The sequence below is a fragment of the Aedes aegypti genome, chromosome 2 (genome assembly GCF_002204515.2).
Source record: "Aedes aegypti strain LVP_AGWG chromosome 2, AaegL5.0 Primary Assembly, whole genome shotgun sequence".
NCBI lineage: Eukaryota > Metazoa > Arthropoda > Insecta > Diptera > Culicidae > Aedes > Aedes aegypti.
In genome coordinates this window covers 244,297,523-244,317,038 of record NC_035108.1, presented here as the reverse complement: position 1 = coordinate 244,317,038, position 19,516 = coordinate 244,297,523, and the positions used below count along the sequence as shown (strand labels likewise).

General features: G+C 34.7%; 1 protein-coding gene across 1 annotated transcript in view; it reads right to left on the bottom strand.

Moving 5' to 3' along the window:
* The window catches only part of LOC5575443 (discoidin domain-containing receptor 2), a 918,178-nt gene that overhangs the window by 230,020 nt on the left and 668,642 nt on the right, over positions 1-19,516 (bottom strand). The window contains 1 exon segment of the mRNA XM_021844675.1: positions 7,201-7,340. Coding sequence (XP_021700367.1) covers positions 7,201-7,281 — 81 coding nt within the window. The 5' untranslated portion in view covers positions 7,282-7,340.

Below are 19,516 nucleotides of genomic sequence, written 5' to 3'. Positions count from 1 at the left end.
CCTTTAACCTATAATTACTGAACTTAGGAAGGTATCGATTTATTAGGAGTTGCAAGCATTGATTGCAGCAAGATTGATTCGCCAATTTCATTAAGTTTAGGGATATCGATAAAGGAGAGTTGATTGTACTATAATATGATATAACACAGCACAATATACTCTAACGCAATATAATATGGTATATCACAATAAAATGTAGCATTAATCAATGTGTTACATTGTAGATAATCCAGTTTCATGGGTGTCCATCCAGCTAGCGTCATGCGGTTGAATGTTTATTATAGATTATTTTTTCAAATTTAACATGGTTAACAACAGATTTTAATTTCTAAGTGCTACCAATTTTGAAATGTGTCGAAATTTGCAAGCGTGTCAAAATTGAGAAAGCCATCTAGTGGTGATTAGCTTTTGCTATACGCTTCCAATCGCAAAACGCAACATACTGTTAGCCATCTATACTTTGGTAGCGCAACTAGTCAGATGATGAGAGATTTGATTTTTCACGCATCCATCACATGCCGCTGTGGGGAAAAATGTTTTATTTTCCTGATATAAGACGGTTCACAGTGAAACAGTTAGGCGGAAAAGGTAGGAATATCCATTCTCTATGTTCTACATACGTTTGTATTTTGTATTATTGCACTACTTTCATAAAAATTGAGATCCGGCTGGTAGGAGCACTAGTTTGAGGTTGGAAAACCAGAATATGTGAGGTTAGTTTCATTGGAACTTTCGCCTGAGCGATTTTTGCGCTTGAATGAAACACGCTTCGGGACATTCTCCGCTGCCCCTAAAAATACCATTGGGTAGATAAATGAATTCTCTACCATTGGATCTCATTCAATTTCATACATAAGTGAAGTAAGCGGTGAAAATAAATATTTTGTTCCGAATGCTTTGAAACCATGAATGAGTTTGACATTGCTCTCGTCAATTATCATCATGACGACAGCAGCACACCCCACCGGACGAATTGTCGTATTGGGAGCGAATACATTAAACTAAGCATATAAATATTCGATCCACGAGCAACTCGATTCAATCAAATTTCACGCACTATGATTAAAAAATGATCTTACCACAACGACGGCACAATCAGAACTGCGTGTCTGGTAGAACAATATTATCACAAAAAATAGGCATCGCTAAATCTTTCACCATTAGAAAATATAGGTTTTTAGCTTTCATTGGACGTGATTCCCAAAAAAAATTCACCGAAGGATCCTGAACATTTTATTTTTTATTTTTGTTTCTTCAAGTACGCTATTTTTATATGAATTCATGGTAAAAGGCATCTTTTTCTCTCAAACTCGATGGTAAGCTAAATTTCTAATGAAAGTTGATAGAACAAAGATATATAAGGTTAAATGTTGTAATGGACAAAACCGTCCTATGTGATCTTGTGGATTTAATAAGTTATAGGACACTTATTCGTACAGTGGAAGTACACAGTCAGTTGAGTTCGGCTAATTTTAATTGTTATTACCAAGATCAGCGTTCAGCAAATGAATTTCAACTGATATGTACGCAGAAAACAAGTTTATTTAAAGCAGCACATTTGGGTGCTGCTGACTTCAAACGTCAATTTTGCTGTCAGCATACGACCTTTAAGATTTGCACAGCTGAGATCGGCTTTCTGATTTAAGTGTGTATTTGATTCTAGCGTCTAACTGTTTCTTTTCATGGTTAGGATACATGAACTTTCTTTTTATTTTGTCTGGAATTACACCCCTATAGAGACAAAGCCAGCTTCTCAGAGTTCTTTGGATACTTATTAACTGAAAATTTTCTTCGCCAATCGTTCTTTAATGTGTTTATATATTGTATGTGAGAAAAATATTCTCGACCGATGAGATCGAACAACCATCCTCAAAAAAACGTGATTCATAACAATTTCACGTAGCTTTTCCTTCAATTACATATTGCAGTGTTGAATGCCGTTCAAATTCAAGCTTAAAACGATTGATACGAAATATAGCTCTTATAAACGATGGGGCCCAGATAGCCGTAGCGGTAAACGCGCAGCTATTCAGCATGACCATGCTGAGGGTCGTGGGTTCGAATTCCACTGGTTGAGGATCTTTTCGTAAAGGAAATTTTCTCGATTCCCAGGGCATAGAGTATCATCGTATCTGCCACACGATATACACATGCAAAAATGGTCAATCGGCAAAGATAGCTCTCAGTAAATAACTGTGGAAGTGCTCATAAGAACACTAAGCTGAGAAGCAGGCTTTGTCTCAGTTGGGACGTAATGCCAGAAAGAAGAAGAAGAAACGATTTAAACACATCAATAAAATTTGCTGATGTGTTGATATTTTCATCTTTTTCACAATCAATATGATACATGGAGATGCTTGATTTATTAATTTGCTAGTGAGAAAGTAAATGATAAAAGATAAATTCTTCAGTCTGTTGGGAATCTGTTGGAAATAAAAAAAAGACACGGTTTATAGTATATAATGGTTGATGTGCTAGTAGATGATAACCTACGGCTAGTGGAACGTTAAGTAAGTAATTCAGATAAATTTCCCAATGAAATTTTAAATTCCGAATATAATATTTTTAATATCTAATGGATCAATCACCTTGGGCGCACGAATGGGAAGTATCTTTTTGAGATATTACAACTCTTGGAAGAAAGTCTTAAGGATCAACTTTAAATTGCAGTAACCCTACTATGTACGGCAACGGGGACACATGAAATTTTACTTGTTAATCCACCTCATAACAATTACCATTACCATTAATTATATAATCACAATTACTGCAGTAATTGTGAAAGTTGCTGTTATGCTTGTCAAAAACCACTTGTACGGTAAAATTGTTTTTAAAGTTTGATTGAACAAAAAATAACTTTCTTGTTCAATTTTGAAATACAATGATAAAATCACCAAAATAAGTACAATACTATCAGAAAAGTCTGCCCGTAACGCGGGTAGATCACCGAGGTGCGTTACGGGGTAAGATCTACCATATTGTACTCTTGTTGTATCTGTTCTAGTGAATACTTATAAGTTAGGGTCGAAAGAGTATAAGCGAGTAACAAGGCACTAAGACCCACCTATTTGTCCTAGATACAGAGGAGGTCGAAGTGAAAAAATGGCTCAATCAGCATCTGAGGTTGGTTTCAACTCATGAGACAATTTCTTTCCGAGTTCAAGAATTTATCTTTCGATATCTAGGAGGGAAATGTTTCATGGGATGAAACCTGTTCACAGTTTCAAAAAACGACTTTGAACCTTATAAGTAAAAGCAATAATTTGATACGCCAGAGTACCGATGCATGGTCAAAATCAGTATCATTCAACCAGCTTAGTGGCCGAACCTGATTAAGGGGCGCGCTTTTGAGAGTTTAATGGTGACAAACTGTTTTCTCCAAAAGGTATAAATAGCGGTATCTTTTTCTTAACCAATGTAGACAGTGAATGTGGAAAAAAAAACCTGTTTTACAACACTATCGTTTCGAGTCTTTCGGAGTCATCTATGAGTTTCATTGCGCAGTGTATTAGACGATTGCTAGGAGAATTCGCAGATAACTCATTCCAGCATAAAAATAAGCTAACAAGATCGCACGATCAAATCGTTTTTTGGTTCCTATACACAAAATTCAAATGCACTAACGGTTGATTAGCAAAGAAAACTCTCAATTAATAACTTAATGCTCAACGAACTCTAAGCTGGGAAGCAGGCTATGTCCCAGCTGAGAAGTAATGCCAGACAGAAGAAGAAGAACGAAAAGAAGAAGTGATTTTAATTTATTCTAACCATGAAAGGAAACAGTGATCGGATCAATATATTTCTACAGTACTAATGAATATCCAACAGTCGAACTTTCAACATATCTAATCGAATAAGTGTCCTGTGACTCGTTAATTCGTCAAAATCACATGGGGCAGTTTTAGTTTTTACAGAATAAAACCTAATATGTATTTATTTTATGAACTTTGGTTTGGAATTGAAGCTTTCATGGAGCTAAAAACCAATTAAACTGTCTTTCACAATGATTACATTTGAAAATAATGTACTCTTAAAAACAAAAAATTAAAATGAAAAAAACTGTTCGTGATCCCTCGGTGCTTTTTTTTGGGAGAACACGTCAAATGAAAGCTTAAAACCTATTTTTTTCAATAACGAATGGTTTAGCGACCCCTATTTTTTGTGATAAACCTTTCCCATGTACACGCCGTGTCAAGTCTTTTAACTTCACAGAATCACCTAATGCCTACTTTATTCAGCATTGTATATAAAAGATGAAACCTGCCCAATAAATTCTGCGACAGACCAACTCTCCGTTGAAATAATGTGAGAATTTTGAAAAAAATCTTCCTAGTTTTTGTAAAGCGGTCAGCGTCAACTCCTTTCAGTATTGTGTTAAGTTTTAGCGAATCCCGTCCTTATTAATTTATATTCCAATCTTTTCGAAACAATTTTTTACTAAAACTAGATAGAAATCTTAGGTTTTCCAATGAAATACAACAAAGTCAAACTTATGGGAAAATTGTTTGCTGGGTTTTACACGGTATGGTAATGGAAATAAGCGATGGTGTTTTGTTTGTTTGACAAAATTTTGTAGTTTTTTGCAGCTTAAACTTACAACATTGTTCCGGAAAGTTGTTCATCAAACACATATGTACAATTGAAAGTGATAATATGTATTGGTCACCGCGAGAAATTTCAGGTTACAAATCAGAATTAGTATTTTTTCTGTATTATACGTATTTCTGGGAAAATTTTTTAGTTTCTTGAATGATAAACTTACAACATTGTTCAGCAAAGATGTTCACTAAATATATACAGTTGACTCTTCTCAACTTGATATTCTATAACTCGATATATTCTATAACTCGATGGGTTTTTCAATCCCTTCAAATTCCTATACATCATGCTCTCCATAAGTCTATATTTCTATAACTCGATATCTACCTAAAATCAGATAAGTAAGAGTAAAAAAAATGTAAAAAAAAATTGATTTTCAGTAAAAATAAGTGATTTTTCGACCATTTGAAAAAAAAGTTTTTGAATATAATATTTTATCATTATTATTATTATTATTATGCTTTATTAGAGACACTTTACCACATATAATATTTTATCATGTTATCAACAAAATAATATTGCTGTCTTACAAAAGTGATCATAAAAGTATTGGAAATACAAAAAAATAATGCTTTCATTTTTGGATTTTTTGTTTCGGTATGTTCTATAACTCGATAATTCTCTAAGTCGATGGTCCCTTGAATATCGAGTTATGAAGAGTCGACTGTATGTACATTTCAAAGCGATAATATGCATTGGTCATCGCGAGAAATTTAAAGTTACAAACCAGAATGGCTATTTTCTCTGAATTGTACGTAAATTTGTGAAAGTAGTGTGATTCTTTCAAGAAAAATAACCAAAAAGTTTTCACGTTCAAATGTCTTACAAGATTACGCTCATTCTAGGCAAAAAATATGTATAGGTCTTCGCGATAAGAAGAAAGTTATTTTCAAAAAACAGTATTTTTTAAGACTTGTCTTGGGCTTTTCAGTTCTCAAGATTATAATTCTGAACTGTTGAGTTCTCAAAATTTTGCAGTAATCTTGATACCTGGGAAAATTGATACATAAAAAAAGATTAGAAATCTAATGAAAACTGACTGAGATATAGCGCGCTGAAAATGTTCCTACTGATTTTGGGTCACAGCGCTTCGTGTAAGTGAAAGCAATCATAGCAGCCGGAGTGTTAAACGAACAAATTTTGTCTCTCTCTCTCTGACGTTTCAGTCCGTATTTGGGGATCTAAAACTGTTTATTTTTTTAAATTTGTTTATTACATAAACTTAAAACAAACAATTTAGGATCCCTGAAGATTGTCTTAAATTCGGAACGAAACATCGGAGAGAGGCAAAATTTGTTTGATTAATTAGTGGAATAAGACAAACCAGCCAATGCGAAATAATTTCTGATGCAATTTAGAAACATACAGTCGAAGCTTGTTATAACGACTGCTCTCAGACTGACAAAAGTACTCTATAGTGACTTTTTTGGACGCTTGAAACATATTTCAATGTTATAACTATTCTATATAGCGACTTTTCTCTATAACGACGGTCTTTTGCGATATCGTTATAACAAGCTTCGACTGTAAGTATGTTAAAAAGATGTTTCAAAACATATCTTTGCCAAGTTCAAAAGTTTTTCTAAGAAGAAGGTTATTATTAGATTAAATAAACAACATTCAACAACATAATTAATCTAGTTAATTTAATTTTTAAATGTTATATTTTTGCCCCAGGATCATGAAAACTTTTTTGTAATAAATTCTTTTAATATTCTTACCAAAGGTAAAATTGAACAAAAAAGATTGGCATTACGCCCAGTAGAATTATTAGGAAGGCATAGGTAACAAGACATAACGTCAGTGGAATTATAATTATATTTATATAATTATTATAATTATTAGGAACAATTGAAAAAATAACTTGAGGAGTTAAGTTCGGAAAGTTATTCGGAAATAATTCCGATAATAATTTGTGATCTAACAGGGAATGCTTGTAGAAATTTCTTAAAGAATATATGAAGAAATTATAAATTTTTGAAGGAATCTTTGCTAAGTTGGAGGACGGACCGGGTGTAGTGGTTAGAACACACGCCTCTCACGCCGAGGACCTGGGATCGAATCCCATCCCCGAGATAGTCACTAAAATTTCAGTGACGACTTCCTTCGGAAGGGAAGTAAAGCCGTTGGTCCCGAGATGAACTAGCCCAGGGCTAAAAATCTCGTTAATAAAGATAAACAAAAATTGCTAAGTTAACTTGGTTTAAAAGAACCAACACTAAACATAGTAAAAGGATTGTTGGAGTAATAGCGTTGTGTTTTTTGAAGACTACTCTTCTAGAAGTTTCTAATTTAGTTTTTGGAGTAGTCTAAGATTAAACCTTGTGGAATCTTTTGAATAAATTTCATGAAAAATCTTAGAAGAACCAATTCAAGAGTTCTCGGAAGAAATCACATTGTAATTGCAACTGGAAAACTAAAGAAATATTTTCAGTTGGTGTTATTAGCCTCTATATGAACATCTGCTGTAAGCTCTATTAGTGCGGGACACCGGGAATGCGGTGGGTGAAATGGCTGGGATATGTATGTTTGTTGGACACAAAAATAAAAAAAAGGGAAAAGACCGAAAGAAAGAATGGAGAAGCGCAGAAAAACACTCACCTGTACGTCCTTGCTGAACATGTTGTTGGTGTGCAGAACCATGGCGGTAAAGTTCCTAACCGTGTCGAACTCGAACACCATCTCGACCGGTTTTCCGGCCCAGCCAAGTGAATCATTGCGCCAGCCGACCCAGTCGTAACCTAGATATGTACATGTATTTCATCGGATGGAGATGGAGGGCACCGTTGAGGATCCGCGTGGCGTCAAACCGAGGAATCCCGGAAGGCAGATTTAAAGTGGGCACCGGCAAGAAAGCACGAGAAGAAAAACAAGGAAAATTAAAATTAATGTTTCCTCAACATGTGATATGTGTTTGGCGTTCTTTTTCTTGCTGCTGCTCCATTTTCCTGGGGAAAATCGTGGTGAATGTTTTGGACTTTGATGATGCACCTGACTCTGAGTGATTGTTTGAAAAGGTGCGATGCTACCGATGTCAGAAGTGTAAAAACGAGAATCATACTTCCAGTAAACCATTGGCAGCAGATGTACTGTGATAAAGCTCAGTAAAATATAGGGGAGACTGGGATGACTTGAGTTTGTATTTCTAACAGGACTCTGCAAAGAAATCTCTTCATAGGCTTGCAAGATCATACATTACAAAAAAAAATCTAAATTGCGTTCCTTAAGCGAGCGACGAAATCAAGATCAGTCGTGTCCGGTTCATGTTGTACGAGTGCGAAAAGATAATCGTGTTCAGTCGAGAATGGATTTCCAACTGGTTTCGTGTTTATAATAACACATTTTTATCGTGGCAAACGTTACGGTTTTGGCATTTTGGTAAAATTTATGCATAGTTATTGAGGTTTTTCTAAGCCGTTCATGTTTAAAATTATATTAATAAAGTATAAAAAACTTACAATAAAACTGTTTTGGATCGGTCAAAAATCAAACCTACCCAGTCTCCCCCAAATCATTTAATGCGTAAATCGACCTTGTAAACCACGAAACAATGTAATGTTCCCTAGATTTAACTGCACCCAGACAGCGCTTACTACTTCAATTCAAGAATGTATTCAATTGCCTTCATTCAAGTGCTTTGCCGATTTTCCGACCAATTTATCCTAAACTCCTTGGCGTGTCTGTATGTATGCATGTGCAGTTGCACGTACCCAACCATATTCAAATTCAAGAGCACTGAATTTAACATCATATTCCAGGGCAAAGGTGGGGTCAGGACAGCATCCGCAGCGCGTTGCATTCAAACGAGTGGGTGGAAGTCAAGTGGCGGCGATGGTGCTCATATGCGATGGTTGGTTAGGGTGGTTCAAATTTTAGAAAAGTTCCTTATCTCTCTTACAATCCTTATGAAGGGAAATAGTGTTTTGTGAAATGTTTTGAAATTTTTGGTGGCTATTTCAAGGTTATCATGGATATGTCAGTTGTTTGTTTTTCATATAAACCTTCAATGCCTTTGGGTCACCAAATTGCCTGAGTAATTGTCGGAGCTCTATTGCTAGAAATATATGGTAGATAGATTTTTCAAACTTTTTTCAAGCAAATTTGAACCGCCCTAATGGTGGGGATGCATGAGGTTATTGGGGCTTGGGGTTATTGCTGCAAATCCCTTGCTTAAATCTTGGCACACGGGGAACCGAGCTGCAAGGACGGACTGCGGAAAACTGATGCCTGCAAGTGTCGCTTGAGAGAACGTAAATGGGAAAATGTATACTCGTACATTATCTAGTTACACCGATTTCATTCTTGAGTGTGTTACCTATGAGGGTTATCCTTGGCAGACATTACCCCTAAGAGTGGGAGAATTTTTCTTTCTTCCCAACGCCGTCGTCGGATGCATTCCAATGAAAAATGGGTTGGCTATTTGGAATTTAGTTTTTATTTTTGGACAGAAGTTTTCACTATTTTTATCTTCAAATGATTAATTTAACTGAATGTGGTAGAAGAAAAAGATCAAGAAGAACGTAATGACGTCGGAAAAAAAATCGTTTGAAAAAATCGTTGGAAACTCATGATATATGGGTATTTGTGGAATGAGCACTACGAGGGGATGATGAAAATCGATGTCCGACGCCATTTTGAAATCCAAGATGGCGACCTACGATTGGAGAAAATTGTTGACGAAAATCGATGTCTGACGCCATTTTTAAATTCAATTCACCAAAACATCAATAAACGAAGTCTGTTTTAACGCAAATTTAATTGACGTCACTTGTTTAACGAAGTAAATTCATAAATATCAGTACAGATCAGTACATTGATCATGCTTATATTAAGGCGAAGTAGGCCGTTATTGAAATTTGTACTGAGCATGGATGATTGTGGCCATTCCGTTTCACGATTGCAAATTAAAGAAAATCACTTGGTTTTAGACTGACATTGCTGAAAATGTATCTGCATACTTTCTGTATGTAAGCGCAAGTAGTGATACTTTTATAAATCAATATTACTTAAGATGACTGAGTTTCATCACTTTGAAATTGTAATCTGCAAAATCAACAATGACGGACTGCTTAGCCTTAAAAGTTTAGATTTTATGCTATAAATCAGTAGCATCATTGCACAACTACTAACGTTTGTAGATACTCAGATCTATATATCATGGAGTCCTTGGAAATACAAAAACATCCACAGAACTCAATACAACACCTCGTTTGCTAATATGGATAGTAAGAGGCCTTTGCAATATTGAAGAACTTCTATTGATGATTGGTAACGCTTGTATATCCTAATGCCCATATTCGATAGAGATCTTAGAGGACCAAGAACATCCGCACATATTAATACAATACACCGTTTACCCACAGGAATGGTCAGGAGCCTTTGGAGTATTTGAAAACTATCTTCTAATCACATATTATGACCGTAGATCCCAAGGCCTATATTCAATAGAGTCCTTGGAGGACCAAAAACATCCATATAAATTAATAAAATATTCCGATGACCTAAATGAATGGTTAAGAGACTGTGCCATATTAAAAAACTACCTATAGACCATTGATCACGTTTGTAGATTCAAAGTCCTATATTCAATATTCTTATATTCTTTGGAGGATCTAGGATAGCGGTACACATTATAACAATACTCATTTTCTGCTACATATAGATAAGGGCCTGTGCCATATCAAAAAGCATGTATTGATAATTGGTTACGCTTGTAGATCCCAAGGCCTATATTCAATGAAGTCCTTGGAGGACTTAGGACATCCTCACAAATTATTACAATACACCGTTTACTCACATGGATGGTTAGGGGCCTGTGGAGTATTTGAAAACTAACCTTCAATCTCTTATTACGGTCGTAGATCCCAAGGCCTATATTTAATGAAGTCCTTGGAGTACCTAGGACATCCTCACAAATTATTACAATACACCGTTTACTCACATGGATGGTTGAGGGCCGGTGCCATATCAATAAAACATCAAAGGATCACTAAATATGCCAGTACATTGCAGGTATATATTCCAGGAAGTTTTTGGATGAACTACGACATCCGTTGTACTCACTTAGTTACCAAAACTCGGATCTGACAATACAAACGTTTCTTAAAAATATAACAATCTTCTAGGGTCCAGTATTGCGAAACATTCTTCTACATAGAAATGGTAAATTGATCTCCGTTAACTCATGTTGAAACATATGCCCAAACTCCAGAGTTCTTGGAAGACCTTAACTTGCACACATACTAGCCTGATTAAGAACTCAATGTATTAATAATATGTTAATGATACTAAAAGAGCACAATTTTTCTAAATAATATAAATTAATTTCATACATGTAGACTCCAAACGGCAAAACCTCGTTTTACGAACTGAGCTCCCTCGTTTTACGCATTTATTCAATTTACGCACCAACGCAATTTACGCACCCCCAATCTAGTTCGTAAATTGAGGTTACAGCGTACATAAAATCTCATTGTAACATTAACGATTCAATGCTTTTTAACCCTCACATCAAAGTTTCACCATCGTTCGATAGATTTTGATGAGGTTTTCAGGAAAATATTACAAATGAGGTGCAAATTTTGTTTGATTTATTGTTACTTTAACTACAAACGGTACATATTTTAAATCAACTGATGATAGAAAAAACATATCAGAGAAATACATTATTTTATGATTTTGTTCCTTCCGTCTGATCGGGTACTTTATTTAATACATTTTGAGTTGTAAAGCTTTCATGATCAATGGAACTAGCTCGGTTGAATTTATCGGTGGTCCAATAATATAACAGACGAATTCCATCCAGAATGGTAGAATCAGTTTTCCATAAATAAATCGACCATTTTAACACAAGAATTTGAAAGTGGGTTCTGCACGTATTTACTTGAAAAAATTTTGTTCTGAAGCTGTTGATTTTAGAGAAAATTATTTTACGAAGAAGTTGTAGTGAGCCATTTGGACTTCAAAGAAAAAGTAAAAACTATATAATTCCGCAAGCAGGGTAAAATCGACCACTGTTGATGAGGTAAGACCGCCACTCCTAACTTGTATCAAATAAAATGTTTGAACCATTTTAAAAAGTTGTAGCTACGTTTACATTACTATAGGGTGTAAGAGAAAGTATGGGCACGACTTCATCATACTGCCATTTCAAGACTAGTGAAGATAGAAATCTGATTTTTACACATTTGATTTCTGTACCCAACAAGAGTAGATTGCGCTTTTTTAATGAATAATTTAATTTTTTAATTTGTTGATTACGTAACATTTCTTTGAAGCACCTCTTATCAGTCTTGCACAAATCGTGTTATTTTTGAGCGACTTTGTTTTACAAATTTTGTTGTACCGTAAAACGAGGTAACTTTGATAGTTTTATCGAAGAAAACTTGAATATTTATGCATGCTGTTGCAAAGAATTTTAATTCATATATTTAAAATAAGTACTGGTATCCTAACTATCAATTCCAGTTGATAGATTTCCAAAAGATTTATTCTTAATGGGTTTATAATTTTTCATATAATCGAAAGTCGGTTTTCTGTTTTGGGGTAACTTTGATAATGAAGCACCACTCGAACAAAATTGAATGAATTACAGAACATTTGTAGGGCGCTGCATACCTCTAGGCGTTTAACGCTATATGGAAATTTCTGACTTAGATTACAAAAATGGTCCCAGTTTGTAAAAATAGTATTCGCTAAGAGTTTTGAGACCGAATTCGAGTTCTACTATAACTAGGCTATCAAGTATAAGTGACGAATTCATTATGACTTCATCAAATAGTGATCGTAGAACAGATTGTTTGAGAGCATTTCAAAATTGCTAAAATCTTATAAATTTTCCATATTTGCATATAAATTCTCAAATGTACTTGATTCCAACGGAAATAGCTTTAACATGAAGTGTCATACTAATACTCTTTACTTTTGCATTCGTTTTGCTTAACAGATTAACAGGAACTTTGTTATTTCGTATGTTATTCGGTATGTCAGAAAGTGCGTATAGTAAAAATCTTAAAAAAAAACATATTTATCAGCGATGATGTGATAACTGATTGGACTATCACTTATTCAAATTGAAGTTTTAAACTTCAGCGTGGTCGATTTGAAAATGGCCAAAAAAACAAATCCTTTATATGAAATATGGCTATATCAAAAATTATAGTTGCCTATCCAAGAGAAATGGGATTGACCTTTCATAAATCTGAAATGTATCATTTTATTTTTATTAAAAATACCTGAATACTTATAACTTTGTGATGTTGTCTTATAAAGAGAGAAAAAAGTACGAGATTTTTCGAATTTTACCATTTTTTCAAGTGTTCTCTAACAAAGCCAAATAAAATTTCAAACTAAAATTTATGTAAAACATCCTTGATACAACTTACTTGAACTCAACATGGTGAAATATTTTGATAAAAAACATATTTTACTAGGTTATTTTCAACAAAAACAAAATGTAGGGTCTGTGCTGATCAGATAAGAATTGATTTTCCAAAATCAAAATTTCCAATGTATACGATTATTTAATCAAACAAATTTATCACAGATGCTGGTTATAATAGCCTATAGAAAAATACAAAAATATAAAAATATTTGATTGTATGTACTTTCTGGGATACCCTATATTGTTAAAAGTATAAGCCAAATCCGCATTTTTTTTTCAAAATTTGGATGTCTTAAGGTGATGATAAGCATATAGCAAAGTTTTATAAATAAGCAACCTTAAAAATGATTCAATATCCACGTTAATCAATGTAGAATCCATGAAACATTATACTAATTAGAATCACATGGAGCTGATATATGTTGTGTACGAAAATCGTGGTGGTCTCTTTTACCCCGTGGGAGGGCGATTTAAGCCCGTAGCAAAAAATAATTGTGATAAGAAAACACTTTTTCAAGCTTCAAGAAATAAAAAAAAATTAAATATATTTTGATCATGCCTCAGGCTTCACAAAACGACACGCTGCGTCAAAAAAAGATTTATTGTTTCTTGATTGTGATCTATGAATTAAACTGCTTAGGCGAGCGGTGTTACACCGTCTTCCCCTATTTTATTTATTATCATGAAATATTCAAACATAAAATTTCAATTTAAAATTACACAAAAACTATTTTTAATGTTTTTTTTAATTTCCGTCATAGAATCATAATAGGAAATAGATGTTTCGGGCAAAATTTCATGATAAAGACATTTTGAATATGTTACCGATCTCTAAATTGCAACAATAAGCATCCATTTGATTTTCAGTTTATTCTTTTGTACATAAATATAAGACTATTAATTAATTAAATTACCATACCCTTTATTAAAAAAAACTATCTGCGAATAATATACTGAATTTCGATATGCTTGAATTGTTAAATAAAATTCGAGGAGAGAAACACCGTTAGTACTAGAAGGGTACACGGGTAATTTGGCACTAGAATGGGATGTTTGGACTAGAATGGGATGTTTGGACAACACAGCAATACTGGATCCGAGAGTAAGGAGAATGGGAAGAGAGAAGGAAAATGACGAGGATAACTGGAGAAGGCTATTGCTGGTTTTGGGAATGGATAAGGAGATTGATTAAAGTGTAGACTACGAACCGAAGAACACCAAATTTTGGCCGACATCCTAAAGTTGTGCGGTCGTGTAGTGCGGTTATTGAAGTGAAAGAAGCCAGTGTCACATGGAAATAGTGGTCCCGAATAATTAGTGAACCGGGTCAGAAGGACGATACTCCAGACCAAGTGCGGTTCCCGCAACGATATTAGACCTTCCAGACTTCAACTGACTCCACTGTATGTAGACTACCAACGGCACACATCTCTGCCTAGGTTGCATCACCCCTCGTCCGGTAAAACCCACCACCCGAACACCACGTGAACATTAGGGTGCGGCTTATTTTTCAAAAGTTTTCAAAACCAAAAATTCGTGTGCTCTACTGAATTCAAATCACATTAAAAGAGAAACCTCAGAATCTGAGCCAAAACTATTAACATTTAGAGGTGGCGCAAGCGTCTTGAAGTTGAATTTTCAGGTTATAAAAATAAAAGTTTTGAATCGGTTGAAAATCACAAAGTTATGTTTACTTAACTGCAGGTCATTTTTTATAACTTGAAAATTCACCTTCAACACGCTTGCGCCACCTCTTAATGTTAATATTTTTGGCTCAGATTTTGAGGTTTCTCCTTTAATGTGATTTGAATTCAGTAGAGCACACGAATTTTTGGTTTTGAGAACTTTTGAAAAATAAGCCGCACCCTAGTGAACATCATAGAACCCGCTACAGGGTTGCTACAGGTACGTGCATTATCCTCTCTTCCCCATCATCGCCCAAAGGGCCCCAACGTCACCGAACAGCGCTGCAACGTTCCCCGTCTCACTCGAATACCCGAATAAAAGATAGTATAAAATTAAACTCTCATCTCTCCCAATATTTAATAATCTCGAAAGAGTCGGTGGATGTGGCTTGTTCTGAAAATTTAGTCAGTCCGTGTTGTTCATTGGTAAGTGTCTGGTGTCGCGAGTCATCCCGAGGTCGGTGGCCGACCCTGAGATTTATTAGAAAGAGGTAAGCTAGCCGGAGTGCGACGTGCCTACGTCAAGAACACCTTCAACTATAAACGTTTTTCTATGAACAACTTTTGTACGATTCTCAAAATACATTTAGATTTAAAAATAGAAATCTTGAAATCATTCTTGGCCATTATGATTGTTATGATCACTTCTCTAGAAGTTATTATTGTCGAGTTATTTCAAGTTTGATTCAAGAATGTATTAAATGTTAAAATAAGTCATATTCAAGACATGGTTTTTAGAGAAATATGGCCTATACTCTTTAAAACCTGTTGTACTTGATGTAAAATCGCGAATTGCTAATGAAAATGGCTTATTTTATTTCTCATTTAATATTTATTGCTTTAAGTTTGAAGAACCGCGGAAATTCTAGAGAGTTGATCATGAAAATTAGTATGGTTAAGAATAATTTTATAATCCTTATTTTATCATCAAAATGTGTTCATATTGACAAAGAGACGGGATTGGTGGTCTAATGGCTACCACTTCAGCAGAAAGTCATGGGTTCAATCCAAGGCACGTCCCTTTTCTCGTATTTTGTAGTTGTATCTTTCACTTGCTTTCTATCTTTCTGCTCGTAATCTATCACAGTTGATCTATTTGTTCATAGCATTTGCTTAAACCAGAGACGGACAAAAAAACGTTTCATTTCGCTTCCATGTTTCCATCATTATAGCACGCCTTTCCTTACGCCTGATACATAGGCAGTCTGCTAACCAAACATCAAGCCTCTCTGCCATAAAAATTACCACCCCTACACCTTCCCACATGAACTGGCGGTCTACTGTTGGTCAGTTTCAAATGCATCATCAATTCCTCCCCCTTCCCCTTATTCGTTTCTGACGTTCTAGCGCCCAAAAATAGAAGATCATCAGCACTTATACATTGAAGATGTTACTTGGTTCGTTGTGTAAGTGCAGCTGATCTGGCGATACTGGAGTAGCATCCACGGGCGACCAATCAAGCTTAAGCTCACGCTCAAACCGTGTTTAGTATGACAAATAAACCACAATTTTGAAAATCGGCTAAAAGTTGTTCAAACAAAAACATTTTTATTGAAAATTTCTCCATCATGAAACTTTGTTCGAAACATCTGTTTCCTATAAAGATACTATGGTGAAAAACTGATGAATTATTAAAATTGGGTTTTCGTGTAATTTATATTTAAGTTTTATAGTTGAATTTTTCATGATAAAAAAATATTGTTTCCATAGTTCATTTCTTTTTTGTAGTCTGAACGGTTCACTACAACATCTCTGTGCAACATTTTTCACCAAAATCAACAGTTTTGGAACTTTTTTTTAAATTGCATGCATGAACTTATAGGCCATTAAAAAAAAAACTATAATAAGTCAAAATGATTAATTTATCTATGGAAACACTTATACTATTATACCCGAAATATATGCAAATTTACTGCAAATCGAAGATGATCGAGGTCTGCGACTGATCGATTTGACATGGAATCCGTCAATACTGTTTTAAACATGGTGGAATGCTTTCGCTAAAAAAAATCGATTGTGAACTTGCTAAGGGCGGAAAGCCACTTAAATTAAAATAAATAAAAATAATATCCATGTTTTTAAGCGACTAACTTTCTGGAAAAGTATGAGTTTTTACCGGAAAGTACTTGAGAAAAATCCTAATGCCAATTTCTTTGAAAAATTACATTCATTTCTTCAATCTAGACGTTTTTAGGCAACAATATCATCCGAATTTGCTGAAACTAAATCAAGCAATTATTAAAATTTTATCAATCATTTTATTTGCCGTAGCAGTTCAGAATTTATACAGGTAAATTTAGATCATTATACTTGACTCTACATCTGCTGTTTGCGTTAGAGGTGCAAAATATGTCTAACTGTGCTTCATACGCGGTAACACAATCTAACCAAAGGATACTTAGCAACCATGATCGATATCACCGGCAACCTAGCAAAGAAAATCAATTTTTGACTTCGTCTTACTTGTGAAAAATCTTACCGCGTTTGCTGTTCCCGCATTTGATGTTTGCATTTTGAACGCACACAGCAATACTTCATACAATAACGTATTCAACACATCCTTCAACATTAAAATTCAGAGCGATTGAAACTGATGAACAGTAGATTATTATTCAATACAAGCCTAAAGCAGTATTACAGGTCCAACATTAATTTCTTCCTTTTATAAAACCATATCAACTGTCAGATTCTAGCTGTTTTCTTTAGAAGTACATCCTATAAAATGTTATAATCAGTATCATGAATAGTTTAATAAGTCATAATATTACGGTTCAATAAATTTTCTTACGAATCAGGGATCCCTATAAAGTTAAATTATATCCCTAGTTTAGTTCATATTTAAAAAGACACGGACACCGTCTTCAGCCATTTAGCTGCCCAGACACAGCTGACACAGCCGAGAAACATTCCTGACGAAAAGTTTTAATGGCTGAAGCGGGAATCGAACCCACACTAAGTGACACAATGCGCTTGAATGCCTGACGACACAACCGCAAGGCCACGAGGCCCACATTAAAGTTTAAATACTCCCTTTCACACATCGATAGGTTTTTTTTTGCTAATTTTAAAAGTTATTTTTTATTCAAGTGTAGATGAGTCCACTATCAGGGGCTCATTAACAGAGCTTTTTGGTGAGGAGGTAAGTGGTGGGTATAAAAATTACATTCAATTACAATTACATTCAATATTACGAATCTGGAGAACCAGAAAATCATTTACTTTGCATTTTTTTCTGCTTCAAAGGTTTTCTGGCTCTCCAGATTTTTGGCTCGGCTTAGATTCATATTAACTTTACTTCAACTATCCAACACGCAGAACAAAACTGCTCTGTTGATCCTAAAAATTAAAATATTAGAAATAATCTATGTCCATCGGATTTAACAATTGATTTATTTAGATCAATGTAGCCCAGGGGGCCCAGATAGCCGTAGCGGTAAACGCGCAGCTGTTCAGCATGACCAAGCTGAGGGTCGTGGGTTCGAATCCCACCGGTCGAGGATTTTTTCGGGTTGGAAATTTTCTCGACTTCCCAGAGCATAGAGTATCTTCGTACCTGCCACACGATATACACATGCAAAAATGGTCATTGGCATAGTAAGCTCTCAGTTAAAAACTGTGGAAGTGCTCATAAGAACACTAAGCTGAGAAGCAGGCTCTGTCCCAGTGGGGACGTAACGCCAGAAAGAAGAAGAAGAAGATCAATGTAGCCTTATTATTAAAAGAATAAAATTTTGAGTTAAAATAAATTTTACGGCTCAATTTTTATTAAATCAAAATTTAAATTTGATCGAATCAAAAATGATGAATGATAGGACAAAAACGGTTGTCATTTTGTGTTAACGAAAATTTAAGTGAATCAGTATGAAAATTGTATCAGGAGAAAACTTTAAAGAATATATTTTTCATCATTGTCTCGGGTGGAAGAATCAAGTTGAAAAAATATAAAAAATAATGATCAATACTGCAGGTGGTTTGCGAATGAATGAAACAAAATTGAAATAATTTCATTCTATTCCTTTTTAAAACTCAGGCACCAATACTCCAGGCCAATATCAAAACCTTACTTTTAAAGATTGAAGAAATCATATTTGTTGTTTCAACAATCTCTCGCCTTTGCCTTTGACAGCTGGCTTTTTGAGCATCTTTAGAAACAACAAAATTGTTTTTCGAAATAAAGAAGCAAATTTTCTTAATTGAAAAAAGTTGTTGGTAAGCCGTTAGTCAACAATAAAATTTGTTGACTCTATACAGAATCTTTTAGCTTTCACAATATTTTCTTTCGCGTGTTTAATGGCAAGCACTCTCATCGTGACGAGATATCTACCTGAATGTTTCAATTAAAGAGCTTTATGTTTATTTAGGTATATTATAAGTTGAATGTTGAAGGCACTGGGATAAATCTTCCACTTTTGCAAATTATGATGAAAAAACTTCCAAATGTTTTTACAATCTACTACCAAGTAAACTACAGATTACACGCAGGTTTCATCTTTTGGTGGAGTGATGTTCATCCGCACAAAAAAATTCCACATTTGAGGTAACTCTGGTAAGTCACATGTGGAAACATTATAGAGTAAAAGCACCGGTTTTGGCCAGTTTAAGATGAAATGTCAATAAAAAATACATGGAAAGCCGTATTTATACTACAAATATGTCAAATGCAAGCTTCCAATCCATATTATGTGTGTAAATATCGAAACTGAGCTAGAACCATCGTTTTGCGTCTAAAACATCGTTGGTCAGTATAGGCCACAAGAACCAGTTTTGGCCAGAGACTTAATTTCGGTTTCTAAATTGGCCAATCACATTGATTTCTTATGAGAGTGGCCAAATTAGTAGTACCCTGGCT